Source organism: Nothobranchius furzeri, chromosome 2 (assembly GCF_043380555.1).
Source record: "Nothobranchius furzeri strain GRZ-AD chromosome 2, NfurGRZ-RIMD1, whole genome shotgun sequence".
Taxonomy (NCBI): Eukaryota; Metazoa; Chordata; class Actinopteri; order Cyprinodontiformes; family Nothobranchiidae; genus Nothobranchius; species Nothobranchius furzeri.
The window spans coordinates 93,572,891-93,599,196 of NC_091742.1; the positions used below are offsets into that span (position 1 = coordinate 93,572,891).

General features: G+C 43.5%; 2 protein-coding genes across 2 annotated transcripts in view; both read left to right on the forward strand.

Moving 5' to 3' along the window:
- LOC129163068 (zinc finger protein 420-like) overlaps positions 1-26,306 on the forward strand; it is a 348,176-nt gene that overhangs the window by 15,473 nt on the left and 306,397 nt on the right. The window lies entirely within an intron of this gene.
- On the forward strand, positions 6,738-24,388 carry LOC129163061 (zinc finger protein 235-like). The gene is made up of 3 exons (XM_054739996.2): positions 6,738-7,121; positions 7,265-7,377; positions 19,443-24,388. Exons 2-3 carry the CDS (start codon positions 7,368-7,370, stop codon positions 21,377-21,379), a joined length of 1,947 nt encoding a protein of 648 aa, XP_054595971.2. The 5' UTR covers positions 6,738-7,121; positions 7,265-7,367; the 3' UTR covers positions 21,380-24,388.

Here is a 26,306-nt window from a genome sequence, read left to right on the forward strand (position 1 = left end):
TTCTGATTCAAATTGTGATTTCAAACAACACGGACACGTGATTGTTAAAACTGCATTTTTTGTAGTGCTACTTCTGACCCAGGACCTGCTATGTTTACTATTTTTGACATCCAGGTTTTTCCATGGTTTTTAAGTTGTTAGTGATAGTAATGAGTGAGAGTGGGGGTGGGGAGTTTTGGGAGCTAATCCCAATTGTTGAGCTGATGAAATAGCACATTTGGTGTTTTTATTTATTTATAAAACACTGGTACATCTGATAATAATGTCTATGGGCTTCCGTTTTCTGCCCCCCACTCAGCTCCATTCATGAGTGTAAGACAAAGAGACTTATTATACAGCTTCCTGCCAAAGTGGAACATGATTAAACATAATAATGAGTGGACTTGAAAGCACAACTTCCCTTTTTTTAATTAACTGGTCAGAGGGAAACTTACTTTGAAAGAAATTGTGAAAAAAAAAAATTCTATAACAATAGCTAAAAAATTGGACTTCCAAAGGTGGATTTAAAAAATTGTTGATGCTTTGAAATAGCATAACCAAAAAGATAGCTTCCAGTATGAGTGCTACCCATCTACCTTTTGACCGCACTAGTGCAGCAGTTGCCCACTAGCTCAGCATGTTGCTATGGTAGTAAATCAGGAGGTTACTGAGGTTCTGCCAGTCTCGGCAGGATATATTGTTGGAATATGTGGATTATCTTTTAGATCCAGCCATTGAGCATGTCGTAGCTTTCCCAAATGACTTATTTTCTCTTTACTGGAGCTAACACGGGTAGCCATACTGCTGCAGTCACACTAACAAGACTTGTTGATCTTGGCACGAGTTCAGGAGGAGTGTTACAGGTACAGGATGGTTATATAGTTGAAATAGAAAAAAAATCTTGGCAAATAGGATTTATAAGCCCAGTGGTCTGTGCATTAGCTTTGCTCTAAATGGTCACTCCATATCTGACCACAGTTTGCTACGGTCCGCCTCACAAGCAGTTCAGTTCAATTCAGTTATTCATTTTAGCGTCAAATCACAAAAAAAGTCGTCTCAAAGCACTTCACAAAGTAAACATTCCAGTACAGTTCAGTTCATTAGTTCATGGGACAGCAGTTGCTCAGAAGGAAGAGCGGCTTGTCCAATAATCAGAAGTTAATCCTGGCTCCGACCAAAGAATGCTGCTGTTGTGTCCTTGGGCAAGACACTTAACCTCCCTTGCCTGCTGGTGGTGGTTAGAGGGAGTGATGGCACCAGTGTTTGGCAGGCCTCGCCTCTGTCAGTGCGCCCCAGGGCAGCTGTTGCTACATCATACCTCATCCCCACCAGTGTGTGAATGGTTGGATGGAATTCACACACATGGGATGTGGACGAATGCCTTCTCCAAATCCACAAAACACATGTAGATTGGTAGGGCAAACTGCTATGCACCCTCCAGGACACCCTGACCCCGGGTTTCCACGGGAGCCGTCAGCAGCACGTTACTGCAGCAGCACGTCTAGCTGCTGCTTGGCCCTTCCCACGAGACGCGACGCAGCAGAGGAGCAGCTGTCACCGACAGGGCACGAAGTCACACGAGTGACTTCGTCAGTAAACACAACAACAAGCAGGAGAAAACTACAACATGGCTCCAAAATGTTTGTGTTTTTATATTCTGTCCGTTTTATAATCGCCAATACGGACCTGAAAAACAAAGGAGACCGCTAGCTAGGTGATAACTTCTCACGGGGCCGCACAGTTAGTAACCTTTTTTAAAGGAAAGCGACTGGAAGGCAGTACGTTCTTTATTCTGAAAATCTCGGGAGCTTCTCTCCATTTCCGCGTCCGATTTCCTGTCTTTCCTTCCCCAAAAATGTCGAACTTGACCCGTTTCAGAGGCGTCGCGCGTAGGAAATAGAACCGGCGCGTAAAGGCCGCGACATGCTGCTCCTGAGACGCGGCCGACTCGCGCTGCTGACGGCTGCTGACGGCTCCAGTGGAAAAGGTTCTGTTGACCACAGCCGTTCCTATCAGCAGCTATGACGTGCTGCTGCAGTAACGTGCTGCTGACGGCTGCTGTGGAAAGCCGGGGTGAGGGTTTAGAGCTGGTCCAGCGTTCCACAGCCAGGACACACCACATTGATCCAGAATCTCCACGAAGCCATATGGAAATCTTGCTCCATGGTCTCACTGAACTCCTCCCACACCTGGGTTTTTGTCTCCCAGACCACCTGAGCCGCATTCCGCTTGGACTGCCAGTACCCATCAGCTGCCTCTGGAGTTCTACAGGCCAGAAAGACCAGATAGGACTCTTCAGCTTGACAGCATCCCTAACCGCCGGTGTCCACCAGCAGGTTTGGGGGTGCCGCCACGACAGGCTCCAACGACCCAGCGGCCACAGCTCTGATCGGCCACCTCAACAATAGAGGCATGGAACGGCCTAATCAGACCCAATATCCCCCGCTTCTCCAGACCGTTTTGGAGATTCTGACGTAGGTGGGAGTTGAACTTTTGACAAGAGACTGCCAGACGTTCCCAGCATACCCTCAAAATACGTTTGGACCTGCCAGGTCTGCACTGCATCCTCCTCCACCATCGGAGCCTACTCACCACCAGGTAGTGGTCTGTTGACAGCTCTGCCCCTCTCTTCACTCAAGTGTCCAAGACATGCAGCCGCAGATCGGCTAAAACAACAACAAAGTCTATGATCAAGCTGCGGGTTAAGGTATCCTGGTGCCAAGAGCACATATGGACACCCTTATCCCTGAACATGGTGTTCATTATGGGCAATCCACAATGTGTACAACATGTAGACTCTAGAAGAGGTTATTCTTGAAGAACGGAAAAAGATAAATGTTTCATATAGATTACTGTTGACTTTGCTACTAAGTGTTGTTCTAGATCTTAGCAATGATCTTTATGCTTCATTATTTGTTTCTTCTTATTGTAATAAAACTTAAACTTTGCCGACTGAATCCAGGACTATTTTCAAGTCTCTGATAAAATCCCCCAACACCACATACGGCTACATCAGCTGGTATCTGGTGGTGAGACGTCCAGAAGCAGCTGAGATGCTGACCTCCGTGCTTGAAAATCTACAAGAACATGAATCAAGAAATGGAAACCTCGGTCCATCGCTATTACATGAGCAGGAACACACTTTGAGAGCTGACAGCAACCATCCACGCCACCTCTACAACAACATTCCCTTTGGCCAGTTTTTAAGACAGCGGTTAAATTGCAGCTCCACCATGGAGTTTGAGTCGATGGCTGCAGATGTGATGCTGCGCTTCCAACAGAGAGGATACCCATCTCCAGTCATCTCATCTGCTTATGACAGAGCTGAGAACACCAATACAGTCACTTCCGGGGAAGAAACCTAAAACATCACACCCCCGCATTACTTTCTCGACCGTATTCTCTCCAGCAGCAGGCAAAGTTGGGAACATCATTTTGAAACTCTGGAATGTTCTTAGGAGTGATTCCATCAGTTGTAAACGCGCTATAAAAAATAAACTGGTATGGTGCACTATGACATTAGTTGGTATTATGACGTCACAATGTTGTTGTGAGCCTGTGTGTGTGTGCCATCGACATATATATATATATATATATATATATATATATATATATATATATATATATATATATATATGGACAATGGGTTTCCATAGGCTCCAATAATACGTTTTTGAGATAAAATGGGAGGTGGCCACCACCGTCATTTTGACCGTGTCACAGGTTCCGTCAAGCCCAGACAATTCCACAAAAGGGAAGAGAGGTGGAGCTGAGGGTGGGGCTGCAAGGTGGGATCAAATAACGACACCCGTCGAACTGAAGCTAATGTTGCTACAAGCTAACCCAAAGCCAACGCAGAGGTGGGAGCTAAGCTAATGGATTTAGCTACCTAGCTACAACCGGGGCTAACTGTGGATCACCAGCGACCTGAAGCTCACACAGAGTTTGTGTGGAGGTTTGAGGCGCTTTTTAATGAAAACTATCTTTCTGTGAATAAAAAAGTATTAAATCGATAAGTTTATAAGTTATTTCCTTAATGAAAATATATTTTGCTTTGAGCAAGTTTTCAATATTTTAAACGTAGTTATTAGTATTTCAGATAAATTAGCAGGCTAAGGGACTTAATACATTTCATATATTTCTAAAACTTATTAATTGTTTGTATCTTGTAAAGCCAAGTAGCCTTTATGCTGGACTCAGTACAGTTCACCAAAAGTAAAGAGACATTATACAGATGAAGTAAGCACAAGATAACTTATTGGAAGAAACAGAATTATCATGAGAACCAGATCAAGAGAGCCTGATAACAGTCATGTGAAAATAATAATTAAAAGTTTGTATGTATCATAGAAATAAAAATATATTAGAACTAGTGTAACTCACTGTGATCCACCGGTGACATTGCTCTTTAATGAAACCGGCTTGTTGTTCAGATGTAACTCGGACAAAGACACATCCAGTGATGAAACGTTAGCTTCTTTTTTACTTGCACCGAATAAACCTTTGCTCACCTGCGTTCCAGCCTTCATGTTTTTGATTCTTAGTGTCCATTGGCTGTGCAGCACCATTTTGTGAGTGGGTGATGCACAGACTGCTCTGCTCTGTAAGATGAACACAACAAGTTCCTGGTGTATGCTAGTCTATGTCTTTGTGTCCATTGATGAAGCCTGTCTCCATTGTCCTAACCCTAACCCATGGTGCTCTGGAGACAACCTGTCCATAAACACTTCAGAAACTGAAGACATGATTCTGGACTTGAGTTAAAAACATAACAGTTACACATGTATCATATCTTTATACAGAGTATTTATTATATTATCTTACATATGAGGAATATTTATTCTAAACAGAAACTTATTGTAACATTCTGCACTTTAGCTGTGTTCTGTGTGAGAATGTCAGCAGTATGTGTTCCATGTGCCACATTCTTTGCTGTTAATTGTTCTGTTGTGCTCGGTTCTCTTTTACTGTAATAGTGGAATGGATGAGCAGTTCTAGGGAGGGGGAGGAGCGAGAGTAAGGGAGGGGTGTGCGTAGGAAAACCCTGAGGAGGTGTGGTTAGGTTTTTTGGTCTCGCTCGCTCTCTATTCGGTGGTTGTTGTTTTGTTTTTTTTGGGCTCTGTTTGGCGTGGTTGCGGCCAACAGCAACTCTTCTGGGGAGTCATTAAAGACTAAAGCATAAGTGAGCGTCTCCGACCGTTATTGTGTCCGACCATCGACATATAAATATTGGACCATGGGTTTCCATAGACTCCAATAACACGTTTTTGAGGAGAAATGGGAGGTGGCCACCACTGCCATTTTGACCGTGTCGCAGGTTCCGTCAAGCCCAGACAATTCCACAAAAGGGAAGAGAGGTGGAGCTGAGGGTGTGGCTGTAAGGCTGGGATCAACTGACGACACCCGGTCGAACTAGCTACAAGCTAACCCAAAGCTAACGCGGAGGTGGGAGCTAAGCTAACGGAAGTAGCAACCTAGCTACAACCAGAGTTAACTGTGCACAACACCAGAGCTTCTGAGTCAGAGATACGCTGGGCTGACCACTGGGTAAAACCGGGTGGAACACAGAGGTCTCCCGAAAGCTGCTGAAAGCTGGCAGCCCGCGCAGCAGACAGAAGCCGCGATCAGACAGAGATGCGCCGAGCTGCGGGGAGGGCAGAAACGGGTGGAAAACATCGGTCTCCTGACAGCTCCACAAGCCGATTGTCGGAACCCAACTCCACCAACATGTTATTTCAACCCATTTTCTAAAGTGCAGCATTATGTTAAATGCACTGGGTTTTACCCTATTACATTTAAATTTCATGGTTAAACAGTACTTGTTAAAATCTAAGCTCAGCTCGGCAGTGACCTAAAATACATAAATACAATTTTACTTACCGAAAAAATGAAGTGGAGACTCCTTGGACGCTCTATTAGTGCAATTAATGCCACAGCAAGTCATTTTGTCCAACAATTGCACAAAAAATATCCAAAAAAAATACACAAACACAAAGACTCAAAATCCCGGAACAGTTTCCAAGCCAGACCGAGGCTCTACTGAGGCCTTTCCACGGAGCTAGCTCGTTGGTCACGTGGGTCGGATGCTCATTAATTATACAGAATTTTAGGCGTTTAATACACTTAAACAGAAGAGTGAGAAAAAAATTCACCCCCCTCAGAGTTGTCATGAGTGTAAACTAGATCATTTAAACCAAAAACATGTTTTGGTACCAGGCTGTAAACATGTTTATTTCTGCTGTGAAATTGGTATTTTTAACATGGGAGTCAATGAGGATTTGCTCGCTTCTGACACCCGCCCCCAGCGGATGAGGGTGGAACTGCAATTTTTGGTACTTCCGGGTTTGACTCAATTTTTGAGCCGCATTGTGGGGGCTTGTGTCCGACGGGACTTTACATTATCTTTTACTTTTGCCCATCGGAGCTCAGTGAGTGGAGAAACGAGAGCGTCATCAAGCATTACATGAAGCTATAATGACTAAATCGGCACCTTCCCAACACTTTTTATTTGCTTCTCAGAGCTGCTAAAAGTAACAACATCAAAGTTTTCCTCACATTATTTATAGAAAGTGAGATTTTTTAGTTTATTTGAAGTTCAATTTCGTTTCTCTGTATGTCTTGCACATGTGGTAGAAATGACAATAAAATGACTGACTAAAGAATAAAACTGGTCAGATTTAGATTAAAAAGCATCATAAAGAAAAAAGTATTTTACTTGTTTTTCGTGGCTTTTGAAGAGACTACCTGAAATAATAAAAATATAACTCATGTTATGTGTGTTTTATTAGTCCCATTCTGAACACACAGATGTGTTTTCTGCTCCAGCAGGTGGCGGCAGTGCACCTTTACGCTGGTCACCGACCACCGGAAGAAGCAGAAACCGGAAGCTGCTAACAGAGCTAGCTTCTTGTTGTTCTGGTGTGTGAGGAGAATATTTGAGGCTCTGCAGTAAAAATGTCTTCACTTCAGTCTCTGGGAGAGTTGATCAGCTAAAGCGACTAACTGCTGCTGCTGCAGAAATCTTCTCACCAGGCTGTGGAAACTTTCTTCTCCTCCTCAACAACTTGGTGGAGTTCTTTCCAGAACCAGAGAAGATATTCTGCGGTCTTCGTGACAATCGGAGCTCCAGAATCAGGTTGTGGGTGAGAAAAGCTTTTCTCTAGACTTCCTGCCCTCTGGATCTGCTGCTGTTCCTTTGGCCAGAACCAAAGCATTGGATCTTTAATCTCCTGCGTTGTTCTGAAGCAGCATCTTAATCAGCTCTCCTGCTTTGTTTCTATTGCAGCTGTTAGCTAAACACGGCTAAAGAAAACCTGCTACCACTTCAGGATCATCCATCAGCTGGGACTGATTCATCGTGTGTTCTTCACTACCTGGACCTGGACAGCATGGACACAGGTAGGGCTGCCACCTTTCAGATATGTAAATAAGGACTCCACCACAGCTTCTCGGGGCCATGACCAAATATGAACTTTCTGCTGTAAAACCTGTTCTGTCCTCTTCAGCAGCTTCTGTTTCTGTTACAAAATAACCAGTAAAAGTGAACTAGTACTAAATCACATTGTTGGATTGATTTTATTTATATGTTGGCTCTAAAACAGGAGAAAGGCAGAAGGGTTGCACATCTTTCTGTGATCAAAGGTTCGATATGAATCTAGATTCACAGGTTATGATTCCATTTTACAAACTATATCCTTTTATTAAAGACCTGTTAGATTCAAAACGATTAGATTCGAATTCTCCGTAAGAACGAAACAACTTGATTCTACTGTTAATATTTATTTGTAGATATTTTATAAAATTAAGATGCAATTCTGTTAAAGTGACTGTAATATTCTCATTTTAAATATGTAAAAGACCACATATCCCAAAGCAATGTTGCATAATGACAAAAACATCACTGCATGATTGTCAACGTATTTATTTTTAGACACGAACCCACAAAAAGTGTCTGAGTCATCGGATGGGAACTCCACAGGTAAACATAGCACATAATAAGAGTAAAAAGCAACATTTCAGCTGGAGCATAGTGTTTTGAACACTAGAGGTGGGTAATAATGTAAACAAGTTACACACCTATAAACATACCAAGTAACACTAACCCAATTGTGATGGTGGTCATTCATTTCAAAATGTATCCTCAGGCCTGGGGAGCCAGGATAAACCTCATTCTTATCTCAGTTCTCAACACAGTGACAAGCGCTTCATGTGAAAATGATTTAAAAAAAAGCTAAATAAGTGTCCAGTTTGCTTCTCGGGAAGGATCGCAGACAGATTAAAGTATTGCTCAACAGATTATGTTTTCCTAACGGTTCAAAGGTCATGATAACAGTCCTCCAACTTATGATGAATTCCATGAAGATGCCCTGCTTCCAGAATCTTGTTGTTTACAGTCAGAGAGATCAGTTTGTTTTGCCATAAAGGTGATCTTAGTGAAAGTCCTATCACCTCACCCATACTTTTGTGGAAATCGTACCAATGTGCTCTTTTATGATCTTCATGGCCTTCATCACCAAGGAGGTTAGCGCTACAGGACGAAGATCGTTAGGAGACTTTGGGTTGTTTCTTTTTGGGACAGGGATAACTGTGGAGTGTTTCCACAGCTGGGGGACGGTGTGACTGTCAAGTGAGAGTTGAAATAGAGTCTGGATCACACTTCCTAGCTGCTCTGCACAGTGCCTCAGAACTCTGCTACTGATGTTGTCAGGGCCGGGTGAGCTCCTCTCCCTGGTCCTCCTGAGGGCTCTCACCACGTCCTCGGTCTGGAAGGCGAGTGCAGAGCTGCCAGGTTTGAGGGAGGATCTGGACTCCTCAAGCTGGGTGATATTGTCCGTCTCAAACCTGGTGTAGAAAGCGTTGAGGTCATCAGGGAGGGAGGTGGGGTTGCTGCCCTCTACCTGGATGGATCTGGAGGCGGTGACCACAGTATTTACAGCAGCCATGGTTTTGAGCCCCTGCCAGGCTGAGCGAAGGTCCCCTGTGGTAAATTTTTTTTCCACATTGTTTTTATATTTCAGTTTAGCATCTTTAATGGCCCTCTTGACCTCCCTGTTGACTTCTTTCTTATCCTGTGCAGAACCGGTGAAGAAAATCCTCTTTTTTTGTTAAGGATTTCCTTTAGCTCCTTGGTGATCCAAGGTTTGTTGTTGGGGTAGATGGTGACTTTTTTTGAGGGGATGGTGCTGTCTACACAGAAGGAGATGTATGATGATACTGTGTCGACTTGATTGTTGATGTCATCAGAGGAAGAAAGAAGGCTGACCCAGTCAGTGGCCTCAAAACATCCTTGCAGGGTGAGAATACTTTCCGCTGTCCACTGCTGGATGCTTTTGGTCACCTTTTTAATCCTCTTGATGACTGGGGTGTAAGCAGGGGCCAGCAGGATGGTGTGGTGGTCTGCTGAGCCAAGAGGGGGGAGGGAGAGGGCTTTAAATGCATCTGGTACCGAGCCAAAGCATTTGTCCAGAGTCTTCCCCTGACGTGTGCTGCATGTAACATACTGTTGGAAACCTTTAAGCAACTTGTCAGGGGAGCAGTGGTTAAAATCACCCAGGATGAACTTGGGAGAGTCTGGTGATAATTGTTTCAATTTGTCCAGACCGCTAATGAGGTTCTCTGTGGCTTTGGCAGCATCAGCTCTGGGGTGAATGTAGATCAAGATGATGAAAAGCTGTGGGAATTCTCTGGGGAGATAATAGGGGTGCAGGGAAACAGCCAGAAGCTCGATATCTGTGGTGCACAACTTCTCCCTCACAGTGACTGTAGAGCAACAGCTGTTGTTTACTAAAGCCCCCTTCAGACAGGCCATGAAAAACGGAAATGTTCCGGACTCTGTCCGTAAGACCTTTGTGTCTGAATACAAACATCCGCATAACGTGTTCTGGAATTTATCCGGACGAAGCCCCTAGTAACAGGTCCGGACATGTTACGGACAGGGTGGCTGCTTCAGACTGGTGAGGTAGAGTTCCGGACAAGAGGGAGGGGGAGGAGGAGGGGACCGGGGGACGCTGTGCGCACCCAGATAGCCCGCTGCTGTAGCATGCGGCGAACCATGGCAGCTCGCCTCCTATGGTACCGTCTAGACGCGCGACGGAGCACTTCACACCGCTTCAGTGATTCCTTTAACCATTGAGCTTCATCATCCAGGTCTCTTATGCGTCTTCGTGTGCGCAGAATTATGCTTAAGCGCCTCGTGATTTTTATCTTGAGAGGCGCTATAGAAATGATATTTTCTTCTTCTTCTTCTTCTTAACATGAGTCCGAATCTCTCTCCCCCCACCACCCACCCGCCGCCGTCAGACATCTGGAACTTTTCCCTGTTGTGTGAACGCAGCCAAAAGGACAAGTTCCGGTACAAAAGTGGTGTGTCTGAAAACACAGTTCCGGTTAAAAACCGGATTAAATTGTCCACAAATGTTCCAGAATGTCTATCTGAAAAGGGCTATAGTGACATACACCGCCGCCATGTTGCTTCCCGTTGCATTCGTGGTCTCTGTTCAGGCGAAAAGGTGGTGAAAAGCCATCAATGTGCAGCGTGCTGTCGTCGTCACTGTTGTTTAACCACGACTCAGTGAAAGCCAGAACAGAAGCAGTTCGGTACTCATGCAAGTGGTTGACGCAAGCTTGCAGCTCGTCTAGCTTGTTACGGAGAGACGGGACATTAGCCAGGATAATGGACGGGAGCGCTCGTTGTTTGTGTGTTTCCCTCTTGAGTCTCGCTCTCACACCACCCTTCTTTAATCCCCTCCTGTTCACCTTGTATTTATGAAGTGTCAAATTTCCGTGTCCACGGAGTATTTCCTCGGGAAAGAAATCCGTAGGAACAGGGCGGAAATGCTGTTGTCTGGGTTGCCGCTGCAGTTGAATGAGGAAGTCTCTGGTATAGCAGAGCCTTGGGGGTCATGATCCAAAATAAAGAAAAACACAGAAGGAGCGATAGAGTTGAAAAGTTAAAAAGTTAAAAAGTTTAAAAAGAGTTTGAGTTTAAAAAGTTTAAAAGAACGCCATAACTGCTCAGCTGACTGGCCGGTCGACCGCACGAGCAGCGACCAGGCACACCCACATAAAAGGAGACAGCGGTGTCGGTGGGATGTCCATCCGCTAAACAGGCCTAGGCAGACAACAGGCACATTTTCAGGACTTGTGCAACCTTTGAGGGACATGAATGCAGAAATGCATTTCAGGTATTTTCGTATGTCGGTTGACAGATTTGATGAGCTGGTTCGGCGATTGAAACCACTGTTACATCACCAGGGGACACCCAGCATACCGATCAATGTTGCCCAGAGACTGGCCGTGACTCTGCGTGTTTTGACTTCTGGTAGCAGTCAACAGGCGTCAATGATTGTTTCAGAGGTCTGCAGCGCGTTGTGGGAAGCACTCCAACCAGATTACCTGCCATGTCCTTCTACAAACCAGTGGGCAGCCATCGCAGCAGATTTTTTGCCTCTTTGGAACTTCCCAAACTGTGTGGGGAGCCTGGATGGCAAACATGTGACTATCAAAGCACCACCAAATGCAGGGAGTGACTACTTCAACTACAAGGGCACTCACTCCATTGTGCTGATGGCAACATGTGATGCCAACTATCGATTTACGATGGTGGACGTCGGTGGGTATGGATGGGAAAGTGATGGTGGTGTATTTAAAGAAAGTGCCTTTGGTTCAACACTCCTGAACAACAAGTTGAACCTGCCACCTCCTGCGTTTCTCCCTGGAACCAGGACTGAAGCACCACACATGCTAGTTGCTGATGCTGCCTTCCCCCTGCACATCAACATAATGTGACCTTTTCCAGGTATGCGACTAGCCATATGTTTCACATTTAAAATGACAAGTGTGTCATGTGTATTAAGTTGTGGTTTTGTTCTGTTTAATAACACTCATTGCTGCTGTTTTTATTTTCAGGACATAATTTGGAGAAGGATAAGCTGATCTTCAATTACTGCCTTTCCAGTGCCCGGCATGTCATTGAAAACAGCTTTAGGATCCTAGCAGCGTGGTGGCGAATTCTTGGGAGGGCCATCGAGTTCCAACCAGATAAAGCGGTGAAGGTTGTAAAGACGTGTGTGGTTCTCCACAACTACCTGGCATACTGCGATAATGTGAACATACCAGAGAGCCGATACATCCCACCCACTTTCGCTGACAGCGACACGGCAGGAGTGGTGCAACCTGGAGATTGGAGTCACCGTCCACCATTCTCCGCCAATCTGCTACCGGTCAACACAAAGATGATGTGCAAGAGCCGCTCAAACAGGAATGCCGTTTGTGTGAGGAATGAACTGGCACAATTCTTTTTGTCACCAGCAGGAGCTGTGTCCTGGCAGGAGGAGACTGTGCCATGTGGCACACTCACAGACTAGAGTTTGTCCATCGTAATCATAGTGCCTGGTGGTAGTGTTCTGTTTTCTTTTTTTTTTTTTTTGCTGTTTACCAGGTCTATTTTCTAGTTCACTGATGTTTAAATGATTATACAGCTCATATTGTGTTATGCAAGTGCTACTCCTAGTAAGAATAAACTCCGTTGTAGTGGAATTAACTACAAATTGAAGCTGAGTGAATAAAACCTTTAAGAAATCTCAACTAAAAACCTGAAATTATCTTGGGGTATGAATTTCTTTTTCAAGAATCTGTGTTTATCTGCTTTTTGGAGCCTAGTCAATAAGTGTGAAATAATACTGTGTGCAAACTGATGCCAAATAACTGAAAATGGAAAAAAAAAAACTGTAAATGGAAGTAAACAGACTTCGCTTTTAATAGAAAAGAAACATGCAAATGAAACACTTCTAGGAATAAAAATAAAAACATGAAAATAAAAACACTTTCAACACAAACACATTTCAATTCTCCAGAAGGTCGCACACACATGCCAAAAGGTTGCGCCTGGCCACCACCTGCTTGTGTTCAGGGACCTTCCTCAGTAGGTCAGCTAGAACCTGCCCAAACCTGTCATACTCATCATCCTTCTGCAGTATCTCACTGAGTTCTTTCCTACGTTTGTCAATTCGGGCCATCTGTTCAGAAAAGCAGTCATCCAAATGCTGCTGGCGCCGCCTCTTTTTTAGAGCAGGTCGTGGTTTGCTGGTGGACTCTAGCAACTCATCGACTGTTTGTTGATCTGTTGAAACGGATTCTCGGTCAAGGGAGGCATGGAGTGATGGAGATGAATTTGATGAAGCTGATGAGGAATGTGATGACACAGGATCCGGTGAGGACTCATCCTGCTGTTGTTGAGAGGCAGGCAGTGAAGACCCCTGAAGTTGTGATGGGGCCTCATCCTGTGAGGATCCACATGAGGCCTGGTCCTGAGGTGGTTCAGTTGGGGCCTGTTCTTCAACAAACACAGGCATATAGTTATATCTTCATTACATACACTGGTAAAAACAGAATGCAAATATACTTATTAATAGGTTTAGGTAATCACAGTAGTATAATAAGATGAATTTGGGTGACTTTGATGAAAGCTTTTAACTAGAACTGCAGCTTGTTAGCGCCATGTGTAGCTGGTAGCACAGACAAATAGGGAGTACAAACACAGCATGCTAAAGTAGTTACCTTGGAATTTGAAGATGTGGGTCTATGTTTTATGTGCGGCTCCAACCACGACAGCAAAACATAAAAAGCCGGAACCTTTTTGCCACCTTGATCACCACTGGTGCCCCTCAAGATTTTTTTTTCATTCGGACAAATTTGTCCCGCATGCTCCTCCACTTCTTCATGCATTGCTCCACATCCACTTCCAAAATACGGGCAATTTCCTTCCAGGAGTTGTAAATGACCTGGGCATCTTTATAATTCTTTAAAGACGGTTTATATAAATGTTCGTATTTCCGTACTTCCTCCGCTAGATGTTCCTCGAACTGGTCCATATCTACTTCTTTCTACACACGACTCGGGCACTGTTGACAAATTTACAGGACATTGCGTCATGACGGAAGTGATCTCAGGTTTCTGGACCAACCATTCACTAGCTTGCGTAATCCATCTCGTTCGACGGATGTTTAAAAAAGTGGGCTCAACTCTGTACGTACTTGCGTGCCTACCGGGGCCCTACGCAACGACGGATAATGGAGTTGCGTGTCTCTGCACTGACGCAGACGGAGAAGCATAAATCAGCCTTTAGCCCTCAGCAGCAACGACTTTATGGGATTTTTCATGAGTAAAATTAATTCTATTAGAAACAAAATCATTAGCATCCTCCCTAATGTGATTTCTTCTTCCTCAGTAAGTGAGGCAGCATCTGAGGTAACTGTAGAACCTCATCTGTGTTTGAACCATTTTGATCTAGTTGAGCTTTAAGAGTTATCAAAAATATTAGCTTCATCTAAACCTTCAACTTGCATTTTAGATCCAATCCCAACCAAATTATTTAAAGATGCATTTCCTTTGGTTACTGCCCCCATTCTAGATACAATCAATCTATCCTTAGTAAATGGACATGTACCACAGGATTTTAAGGTTGCTGTAATCTTACTTAAGACGCCTTCTCTGTATCCAGATGACCCAATGAATTATAGACCAATATCTAACCTTCCATTTTTATTCAAAGTCCTGGAGAAAATAGTGGCCTTCCAAGTATGTGAGCATTTAAACACTAATGATCTGTTTGAGGAATTTCAGTCTGGTTTTAGAGAGTATCACAGCACTGAAACTGCATTAGTGAGAGTTACAAATGATATTCTCATGGCCTCAGATAAGAATCTTGTGTCTGTTCTAGTCTTGTTAGATCTCAGTGCTGCCTTTGACACAATTGATCACAATGTTCTTTTAGAAAGGCTTGAACATGTTGTAGGGATCAAAGGAACAGCACTAGGCTGGTTTAAATCCTACCTGTCTGATAGATATCGTTTTGTAAATGTACATGACAAATCTTCTTCATACTCCAGGGTTTCTTGTGGAGTACCACAGGGTTCAGCGCTTGGACCAATTCTTTTTACTATATATATGCTCCCAATTGGTAAAATCATTAGACAGCATGGGATAAACTTCCACTGTTATGCTGACGATACTCAGTTATTTCTATCCATTAACCCTGATGAACCTAATCTGTTAGTTAGATTACAGGCTTGTCTTGAGGACATAAAAAATTGGATGACTGAAAACTTTTTTCTTTTAAATCAAGACAAGACTGAAGTTCTCATCTTTGGACCAGAAATCCAGAAAAGGAAATTGCTTAGCCAATCACCTGACCTGAATGGCATTACATTAGTCCCTGAGAACAAAGTAAGGAACCTTGGCGTTATCTTTGACCAGGACATGTCATTCAAATCCCACGTTAAACAGGTTTGTAGGATTTTCTTTTTCCACCTTCGGAATATTGCTAAGATTAGATGCTTCCTTTCCAGGAGTGATTCTGAAAACTAGTTCATGCATTTATTACATCAAGACTGGATTACTGTAATTCATTACTCTCAGGAAGTCCACAGAATGTAGTTAAAAGTCTTCAGCTTGTCCAAAATGCTTCAGCTAGAGTTCTGAAGAGAATTAAAACGAGAGATCATATCTCTCCTGTCTTAGCTTCCCTACACTGGTTGTCTGTTAAATTCAGAATAGATTTTAAGATCCTGCTTCTCACATATAAAGCTCTTAATAATCAAGCTCCATCATACATCAGTGATCTGATTGTTCCATACGTTCCTAACCGAGCACTTCGCTCTCAAACTGCAGGTTTACTGGTGGTTCCCAGAATATCTAAAAATAGGATGGGAGGCAAATCTTTTAGTTATCAGGCTCCTCTCTTGTGGAACCAGCTCCCAGCTTTAGTCCATGAGGCAGACACATTATCTACTTTTAAGAAAATGCTTAAAACATTTTTATTTGATGGGACCTATTAAAATCTGATGTTAGCCTGGATCTGGACAGGTGGGGGAGTAGACAGAGGTGGAGTGAACAGTCAGTAAAGACGGCTCTCCCTTGCCCTGCCTCTAACATGCCTCCATCTAAAAGGCTAGGTTATCCATAGTTATCTCTGTAGTTATGCTGCTATAGGCTTAGACTGCTGGAGCACACACTGACCACTTCCCATACTCGACTACTTTCTTCTACAATCTGCTCTTTAACTGTATTATTTCCTGCTATTTCAGCTGTTAGCTTTATTTTTTCTCTAAGTGTTTTCCTCCCCAGAAGAAGCTACAATGATGTTCTGCTGAGCTGTGGTGGCCTCATGGAGGGGGCCATCGTCTTGAACACTGTTGCTAACCATTTAATCATTCTCCCTCTCCGGATAATAACATGAACTTTCTTTGACATTGAATTTGCTACTACTAGTTTACCCGTTTAATTATAGATTCACTAGGATAAATACAATAAACTTTATCTCTTGCCAAATAGAATATTTACTAAGAAATCACAATGTAACCATAGACACATTACTTGGTGTGTGTGTGTGTGTGTGTGTGTGTGTGTGTGTGTGCGTGTGCGTGTGCGTGTGCGTGTGCGTGCTCTGTCTTCTTAATTCCCATTGAGTCGTGGTGGATGGCTGCTTTTACTGAGTCAGGATCTTCTGGAGTTTTCTTCCTGTTAAAGGGAGGTTTTTCTCTCCACTGTCGCTAAATGCTTGCTTAGTATGAGGATTGCTGTAAAGACACCGACACTAGTCAGTGACTTGATGCAATTTGCTGGGTTCCTTATATAGGAAACTTTCTTTTGATTCGCTAGGGCTGGGGGTAAACGATTAATTTTAAAACGATTATTCTGACGATTATTTTATCGAATAGTCGACTATTCTAATGACTATTTAGAAAATTAATCTAATGATTATTTTTCTATTGCACAATTAACAAAAACCAGAAAATCTCAAATAAATTCTTCAAAAAAATTGATAAATTCTTACTGTAAGAGAATACACTACAGGCCTTCCATTTTGTATAACACTGCTTGGTTATGTTCTGGTGACGTGTAGAACTTGGGAGTGCAGGCTGCTGCCTGAGAGGTGGTAGAAGATGGAGTGTCTCCATGCTGCTTTGTTTTGGTCACTTATGTGCGTGAGGCGAATGGTGTTACGACTCTTCCTGGGGAGTTTGGCTCGTGTGCAAAAAGGAAGGGACAATAACGGGACTTAAAAGTTAAAATGATGATCAGGTTTATTTACAACTACAAAAAAACATAAATCTTTCCATCCACAGGTTGGGAATAATAAAACTAATTCTGCCTGTGGGGAATTAAAACAAAGTACAAATAAGTAGGGATGTCCTACTGGGCAAAGATTACAGGGTTCTGGACCAAAGTAAGGTCCAAACTCTAAACTGGGCGGTTAAACCAAACTCAAGGTGATATTTTACACTAAACCGAAAACCCACAACACTCTAAATGTAATAAAAGGGAGATCTACACCACAAAAAAGATGAACTCTAAACCAAAACGTAACAGCTTATCCCAACGCAAGAAGCTGTTTGCGAAAATGCTAACAGTAGCTTTACCAACATTAAGTTCAAGTTACCAAGTTTAAATAAACCAAAAACACCCAGCAGCAAACAGACCAGCACGGAGGAGAGACTGCTACCACCAAAACAGCTCTCCTAATGTCTGAAAGAAGCTCCTTTATGAAGGGAGAAACGCTCCCGGTGATTTTCTACATCTGCGATAGAGACGGAGCAGCGCTTCTGACCCCGGAAGTTGTTGTCCGTTGCCGGGAGACGAATGCGGGCAAAACGGGAAAATAATCTAGTAGTGGACGGACATTGTTCCGGGTCTTCGGTATTTGGCGGAGATGTTAGTGAAGGCGGAGAAGAGGGCGAACTAGAGGAAAAACAGGCAGATTCCTCCTCTATTTACAAACTCCTGGGGATGCAACAAGTGGGCGTGGTGCGTTGACTACCGGATCTGACGTCGACAAATTTTTAGAATCGAGCCGTCGACGTCGTCGAGGCTTCGCTACAGCCCTATGATTCGCTTAATGAACTGACCTGTATTGGAATGTTTACTATGTGAAGGTCCTTGAGACGACTCTTGTCGTGAATTGGCGTTATATAAATAAACTTGAATTGAATTGAATTAGATGCATGAGAACACATGTATTGACCACTTAGAGATGGAGCAAGCTAGTGGTAGCTTCGTAGGGCTGGGGGTAAACGATTATTTTTAAAACGATTATTCTGACGATTATTTTATCGAATAGTCGACTATTCTAATGACTATTTAGAAAATTAATCTAATGATTATTTTTCTATTGCACAATTAACAAAAACCAGAAAATCTCAAATAAATTCCTCAAAAAAATTGATAAATTCTTACTGTAAGAGAATAAACACTACAGGCCTTCCATGCTTTTATTGTGTTGCAGTTGGTTATGTTCTGGTGACATGTAGAACTTGGGAGTGCAGGCTGCTGCCTGAGAGGTGGTAGAAGATGGAGTGTCTCCATCCTGCTTTGTTTTGGTCACTTATGTGCGTGAGGCGAGTGGTGTTACGGGTTAAACCAAACTCAGGTGATATTTTACACTAAACCGAAAACCCACAACACTCTAAATGTAATAAAAGGGAGATCTACACCACAAAAAAGATGAACTCTAAACCAAAACGTAACAGCTTATCCCAACGCAAGAAGCTGTTAGCGAAGATGCTAACAGTAGCTTTACCAACATTAAGTTCAAGTTACCAAGTTTAAATAAACCAAAAACACCCAGCAGCAAACAGACCACCACGGAGGAGAGACTGCTACCACCAAAACAGCTCTCCTCATGTCTGAAAGAAGCTCCTTAATGAAGGGAGAAGCGCTCCCGGTTATTTTCTACATCTGCGATAGACACGAAGCAGCGCATCTGACCCCGGAAGTTGTTGTCCGTTGCCGGGAGACGAAGGGGCAAAACAGGAAAATAATCTAGTAGTGGACGGACGTTGTTCCGGGTCTTCGGTATTTGGCGGAGATGTTAGTGAAGGCGGAGAAGAGGGCGAACTAGAGGAAAAACAGGCAGATTCCTCCTCTATTCACAAACTCCTGGGGATGCAACAAGTGGGCGCGGTGCGTCGACTTCCGGATCTGACGTCGACAAATTTTTAGAATCGAGCCGTCGACTTCGTCGAGGCTTCGCTACAGCCCTATAGCTTCGTCCGATAACAGAAATACACTTGTATATTTTTATTGATATAAATGATACAGAGTTGTCTTGTTTCCTGTTCAAAATTATATAGATATTTTCAAATAGCAAGATATTGCTCAGCCCTAGCTCGAAATAAACATATTAGTAAGTGGTGCCCACAATCTTTTCAGTTAGGAGCTGTGTGTGTGTGTGTGTGTGTGTGTGTGTGTGTGTGTGTGTGCGTGCGTGCGTGCGTGCGTGCGTGCGTGCGCGCGCGTGCATGTGAATGTGAGAGAGTGTGCGCGTGCATGTAACTAACACGGAGGAGTACAAAAAAATTATGTTCCCTAAAGGGAGATGTGATGTAAAATAATACAACTGTTATATTGTATGTGTAAATATAAAGTTACATCAATCTGTCATACATTTAATGTGTTTTCTACAGACGTTCAACAGGGGGTGCAGGTTAAAGAAGAAGCTCCTGAAGAACAGAGTGCTGGTGTGGACCTGCAGGACCCAGAACACCTCCACATAAAGGAGGAACAGGAGGAGCTCTTGTCCAGTCTGGAGGGAGAGCATCTCCATTTGAAAGAGGAGCCTGATGCTGCCAGGTTTCCATTCACTGTTGCAATAAAGAGTGAGGATAATGAAGAGAAACCTCTGTTCTCACAGCTTCATCAACAGCAAATAGAAGACAGAGATGTTCCAACCAGCAGCACAGCTGACCAGGTGGCAGCAGAGACTGACGGGGGAGCAGAAACTAGCAGGAACCCTGATCTGAACCCTCATGAACAGACATCTGATTCTTCAGACCCTGAAGTTAGTGAAGAGGATGATTATGATGATGTGACTCTAGACTCTGAGCTGTCAGACTCTAGACCTGAAACTGGAGACGGAGGCAATAATTGGATTGCAAACAGTTGTTTTGAGTCAGATGTCAAGACTGTCAACAAATCGTTTAGTTGCCCTGAGTGTGGTAAACAATTTGTCCACAAGTGGTCTCGCCAGAGGCATGTGAGAGTGAGTCATTCAGAAATAAGGTCTTCAGAATGTTTGGTTAGTAAGAAGTGTATTAGAATGAAGAAGCATGTAGACTCGTGTAGGGAAGTCCATAAAGAGCGTACATCATTTAGTTGTGATGACTGTGGAAAGATGTTTAGAAAAATATCAAGTTTTAACATTCACCTGAGATTCCACACAGGACAGAAGCCTTTTGCTTGTAAGTTATGTGAAAAAAGATTTAGCCATAAGACACATTTAAACAGACACAAAATAGTCCACACAGGACAGAAACCCTTTACCTGTGAGCACTGTGGAAAAAGATTTAGCCAAAAGACGCATTTAAACATACACATGAGTGTGCACACAGGACAGAAGCCTTTTGCCTGCCAGCTTTGTGGAAAGAAATATAGCCAGAAGACTAATTTAAACAGTCACATGAGTGTCCACACAGGACAGAAGCCCTTTGCCTGTGAGCTCTGTGGACAAAGATTTAGCCTGAAGGCAAATTTAAACAGTCACATGAGAGTCCACACAGGACAGCAGCCTTTTGCTTGTAAGTTATGTGAAAAAAAATTTAGCCATAAGACACATTTAAACAGACACAAAATAGTCCACACAGGACAGAAACCCTTTACCTGTGAGCACTGTGGAAAAAGATTTAGCCAAAAGACGCATTTAAACATACACATGAGTGTCCACACAGGACAGAAGCCTTTTGCCTGTGAGCTTTGTGGAAAGAAATTTAGCCAGAAGACTAATTTACACAGTCACATGAGTGTCCACACAGGACAGAAGCCTTTTGCCTGTGAGCTCTGTGGACAAAGATTTAGCCTGAAGTCAACTTTAAACAGTCACATGAGAGTCCACACTGGACAGAAGCCTTTTGCTTGTGAGCTCTGTGGACAAAGATTTAGCCTGAAGTCAAATTTAAATAGTCACATGAGAGTCCACACTGGACAGAAGCCTTTTGCTTGTGAGGTCTGTGGACAAAGATTTAGCTATAAGGCGACTTTAAACAGTCACATGAGTGTCCACACAGGACAGAAGCCTTTTGCCTGTGAGCTTTGTGGAAAGAAATTTAGCCAGAAGACTAATTTAAACAGTCACATGAGTGTCCACACAGGACAGAAGCCTTTTGCCTGTGAGCTCTGTGGACAAAGATTTAGCCAGAAGTCAACTTTAAACAGTCACATTAGAGTCCACACAGGACAGAAGCCTTTTGCTTGTGAGCTCTGTGGAAAAAGATTTAGCCAGAAGACTAATTTAAACAGTCATATGAGTGTCCACGCAGGACAGAAGCCTTTTGCCTGTGAGATTTGTGGACAAAGATTTAGCCATGAGGCAACTTTAAACAGTCACAAGAGAGTCCACGCAGGATAGAAACCTTTTGTCTATGAGCTTTGTGGACAAAGATTTAGCCTGAAGTCAAATTTAAACTGTCACATGAGAGTCCACACTGGACAGAAGCCTTTTGCTTGTGAGCTCTGTGGACAAAGATTTAGCTATAAGGCGACTTTAAACAGTCACATGAGAGTCCACACAGGACAGAAAAAGATTTAGTCGACAGAAAACTTTAATCAATCACCTTAGCATCCACTAGGGCTACACGATATATTATGTTCTGATTCAAAGTGTGATTTCAAACAACACGGGCACGTGATTGTTAAAACTGCATTTTTTTGTAGTGCTACTTCTGACCCAGGACCTGCTATGTTTACTATTTTTGATATCCAGGTTTTTCCATGGTTTTTAAGGTGTTACAGTCATAGTAATGAGTGAGAGTGGGGGTGGGGAGTTTTGGGAGCTAATCCCAATTCTTGAGCTGATGAAATAGCACATTTGGTGTTTTTATTTATTTATAAAACACTGGTACATCTGATAATAATGTCTATGGGCTTCCGTTTTCTGCCCCCCACTCAGCTCCATTCATGAGTGTAAGACAAAGAGACTTATTATGCAGCTTCCTGCCAAAGTGGAACATGATTAAACGTAATAACAATGAGTGGACGGTTTTAATTAACTGGTCAGAGGGAAATTTACTTTGAAAGAATTTGTAATAATAATAATAATAATAATAATTCTATAACCATAGCTAAAAAATTGGATTTCCAAAGGTGGATTTTTAAAAATTTCGATGTTTTGAAATAGCACAACCAAAAAAGATAGCTTCCAGTTTGAGTGCTACCCATCTGCTTTTTGACCGCAGTAGTGCTGCAGTTGCTCGCTAGCTCAGCATGTTGCTATGGTAGTAAATCAGGAGGTTCCTGAGGTTCTGCCAGTCTCGGGAGGATATATTGTTGCAATATGTGGATTATCTTTTAGATCCAACCATTGAGCATGTCGTAGCTTTCCCAAATGACTTATTTTCTCTTTACTGGAGCTTACACGGGTAGCCATACTGCTGCAGTCACACTAACAAGACTTGTTGATCTTGGCACGAGTTCAGGAGGAGTGTTACAGTTACAGATGATTATGGTAAATGGCCTGTATTTGATATAGCGCCTTCTAGAGTCATGTAACCCCTCAAGGGGCTTTACAACACAATCAGTCATTCACCCATTCACTCACACATTTACACACTGGTGGGGATGAGCTACAATGTAGCCACAGCTGCCCTGGGGCGCACTGACAGGCGAGGCTGCCGATCACTGGCGCCACCAGTCCCTCCGACCACCACCAGCAGGCAACGTGGGTTAAGTGTCTTGCCCAAGGACACAACGACAGCGACAGACTGAGCGGGACTCAAACCTGCTACCTTCCGATTATGGGGCGAGCACTTAACTCCTGTGCCACTGTCGCCCCATTATATAGTTTAAATTTGTAAAAAAAAAAAATCTTGGCAAATAGGACTTACCAGCCCAGTGGTCTGTGCATTAGCTTTGCTCTAAATGGTCACTTCATATCTGACCACAGTTTGCTATGGTCCGCCTCACACGCAGTTCAGTTCAATTCAGTTTATTCATATTAGCGTCAAATCACAAAAAGAGTCGTCTCAAAGCACTTCACAAAGTAAACATTCCAATACAGTTCAGTTCATTAGTTCATGGGACAGCAGTTGCTCAGAAGGAAGAGCGGCTTGTCCAATAATCAGAAGTTTACAGATTTAATCCTGGCTCTGACCAAAGAATGCTGCTGCTGTGTCCTTGGGCAAGACACTTAACCCATCTTGCCTGCTGGTGGTGGTTAGAGGGACTGATGGCACCAGTGTTTGGCAGGCCTCACCTCTGTCAGTGCACCCCAGGGCAGCTGTTGCTACATCATAGCTCATCCCCACCAGTGTGTGAATGGTTGGATGGATTTCACACACATGGGATGTGGACGAATGCCTTCTCCAATTCCACAAAACACATGTAGATTGGTAGGGCAAACTGCTATGCACCCTCCAGGACCCCCTGAGCGTATAGAGCTGGTCCAGTGTTCCACAGCCAGGACACACCACATTGATCCAGAATCTCCACAAAGCCATATGGAAATCTTGCTCCATGGTCTCACTGAACTCCTCCCACACCTGGGTTTTTGTCTCCCAGACCACCTGAGCCGCATTCCGCTTGGACTGCCGGTACCCATCAGCTGCCTCTGGAGTTCTACAGGCCAGAAAGACCAGATAGGACTCTTCAGCTTGACAGCATCCCTAACCGCCGGTGTCCACCAGCAGGTTTGGGGGTGCCGCCACGACAGGCTCCAATGACCCAGCGGCCACAGCTCTGATCGGCCACCTCAACAATAGAGGCATGGAACGGCCTAATCAGACCCAATATCCCCCGCCTCTCCAGACCGTTTTGGAGATTCTGTCGTAGGTGGGAGTTGAACTTTTGACAAGAGACTGCCAGACGTTCCCAGCATACCCTCAAAATACGTTTGGACCTGCCAGATCTGTATTGCATCCTCCTCCACCATCGGAGCCTACTCACCACCAGGTAGTGGTAGTTGACAGCTCTACCCCTCTCTTCACTCAAGTGTCCGAGACATGCAGCCGCAGATCGGCTAAAACGACAACAAAGTCGATGATCAAGCTGCGGGTTAAGGTATCCTGGTGCCAAGAGCACATATGGACACCCTTATCCCTGAACATGGTGTTCATTATGGGCAATCCACAATGTGTACAACATGTTGACTCTAGAAGAGGTTATTCTCGAAGAACGGAAGAAGATAAATGTCGCAATATGTTGCCATCTTGTTCATTCCATGCCAAGAAGACTTGCTGCTGTCCTTGAAAATCACGGTGGTCATATGTATTACTAGATCCAGTCGTTTTTGCTGTGGGGTGTATTCATTTTTGCTTCAACCAATTTTAGTAAAACTGAAGATTTTGTGATCGAAGTTATATTATTTACCTTAATTTCGTGTTATGGAGTTAAAAGCGTTCAATAAAACCCAGCCTTGTGAAAATTCTGGAAATTGTTCTTTTGTTCATTCAGCTACTGATTAAATTTGTTCTTTTTAAATGGGGCGTACTCATTCATGCTGAGCACTGCAACTACAAATCTCTTCAGGTGTTCCAGTGGGTCTAGGATTCACTGTAACGTGTGAATTTCCCCACTGTGGAAATGAAAGTCTATTCTATTCTACGCTTAACGGATCGGTAAAAGCAGTGAGGGCTGTCAATCTAACAAAAGAAACCAAAATCAGCTTTTTTGATCAAAATCGGGATGAATCCCTTGTAACGTCACAAAATGGCCTAATTTTGAGATCCCACAGATCAAATGCACAGCCAGGTCAACTTACCCTGGCTATGACATCCTACAGTATCTTTTCCCCTCACAGGAGTCTCGAAGTCTACATGTAGGCCCTTTAATCAGAGCCTACTTACTCACACCAGCTGGACTGCAGAGATAATAAAGAAATAAAAAATAACAATTTTCTCCTCCAAGGTCCATCGCAAGAACTCTCTCAAATAAACTCCTTAATTCCCAGATGGAAGAAGAAAAGAAGATTTTTACAATTAAAAAAAGAATCATTGAATGAACTTTTGTTATTGCTATTGATAGTAATTATAAATAATGAAATGTTCACTAACCTGTGTTCAATGATATGTTTTAGTATGTTTACATGACGAGGTCATAACATTTGCACTCACAAGTAAAGTTAAGTTAATGCATGACACATAAGTAACCTTTTGCCCACATCCAGAGTCTCCATCACAGAGGGTGTGTCTCTGCGATGCTTGGTAACATCCTCAACGTGCCAACTTCTGGTTGTCTATTCAAGATAACATCAATCCGTTAAAACTAGTTTTACTCCGGTTTTTCCCAGAGTTCAACTTCAGACAAAACAGTTCGAACAGCTCAACAGTTCGAGTGTTTTAGAGGAAAAGCTTTAGATCGGCCATCTTTTGCATAATTTCTCTAACCACAAGAATTTTGACACGTTGTCAAAACCTTAAACCTTTTTTGCACCTGCGAAGCTGAAACAAGTTAGTTTCCTGCAGAACAAGCTGACTCAAAACTCCTTCAGAGTTATTTTTAAGACACTCGGTTTCATCTATCGTGACCCGGAGACATCTGAGGACTGATTTGGTCGCATCGGGGTTTCTCTACGAACCAGATGCAGTGGGGTCGTCGGCTCCTGGACATCTCACATCCAAACGGGTGAGGTAGAGCACAGCGAGATAGCATCTGCATGTGGTTTTGAGAATAACAACTTATACAGTGGGGCAAAAAAGTATTTAGTCAGCCACCGATTGTGCAAGTTCTCCCACTTAAAATGTGTGTGTGTGTGTGTGTGTGTGTGTGTGTGTGTGTGTGTGTGTGTGTGTGTGTGTGTGTGTGTGTGTGTGCCTGCTCTGTCTTCTCGATCCCCAGTGAGTCGTGGTGGATGGCTGCTTATACTGAGCCAGGATCCTCTGGAGGTTTCCTTCCTGTTAAAAGGGAGTTTTCCTCTCCACTGTCGCTAAATGCTTGCTTAGTATGAGGATTGCTGTAAAGTCACTGATGCAATTTGCTGGGTTTCTTACATAGGAAACTTTTTTATGATTGGCTTAATGAACTGACCTGTATTGGAATGTTTACTATGTGAAGTGCCTTGAGACGACTCTTGTCGTGATTTGGCGCTATATAAATAAATTTGGCTTGACTTGACTTGGAAGCCCCAAGGTGAAAGTGGGTAACACCCCCTAAGACAGCCAAGCTCCTTTGGGACGTCCTGATCCAGACTAATTGGTGATGGAGAATCAACCGGACTTGGTGGTGGTGGACAAACAACAAAAGACAGCCGTTGTGGTGGATGTGGCAATACAAAGTGATGCAACATCAGGAAAAAGGAACTTGAGAAACTAGAGAGGTACCAGGCCTCAGAGAAGAACTTGAGT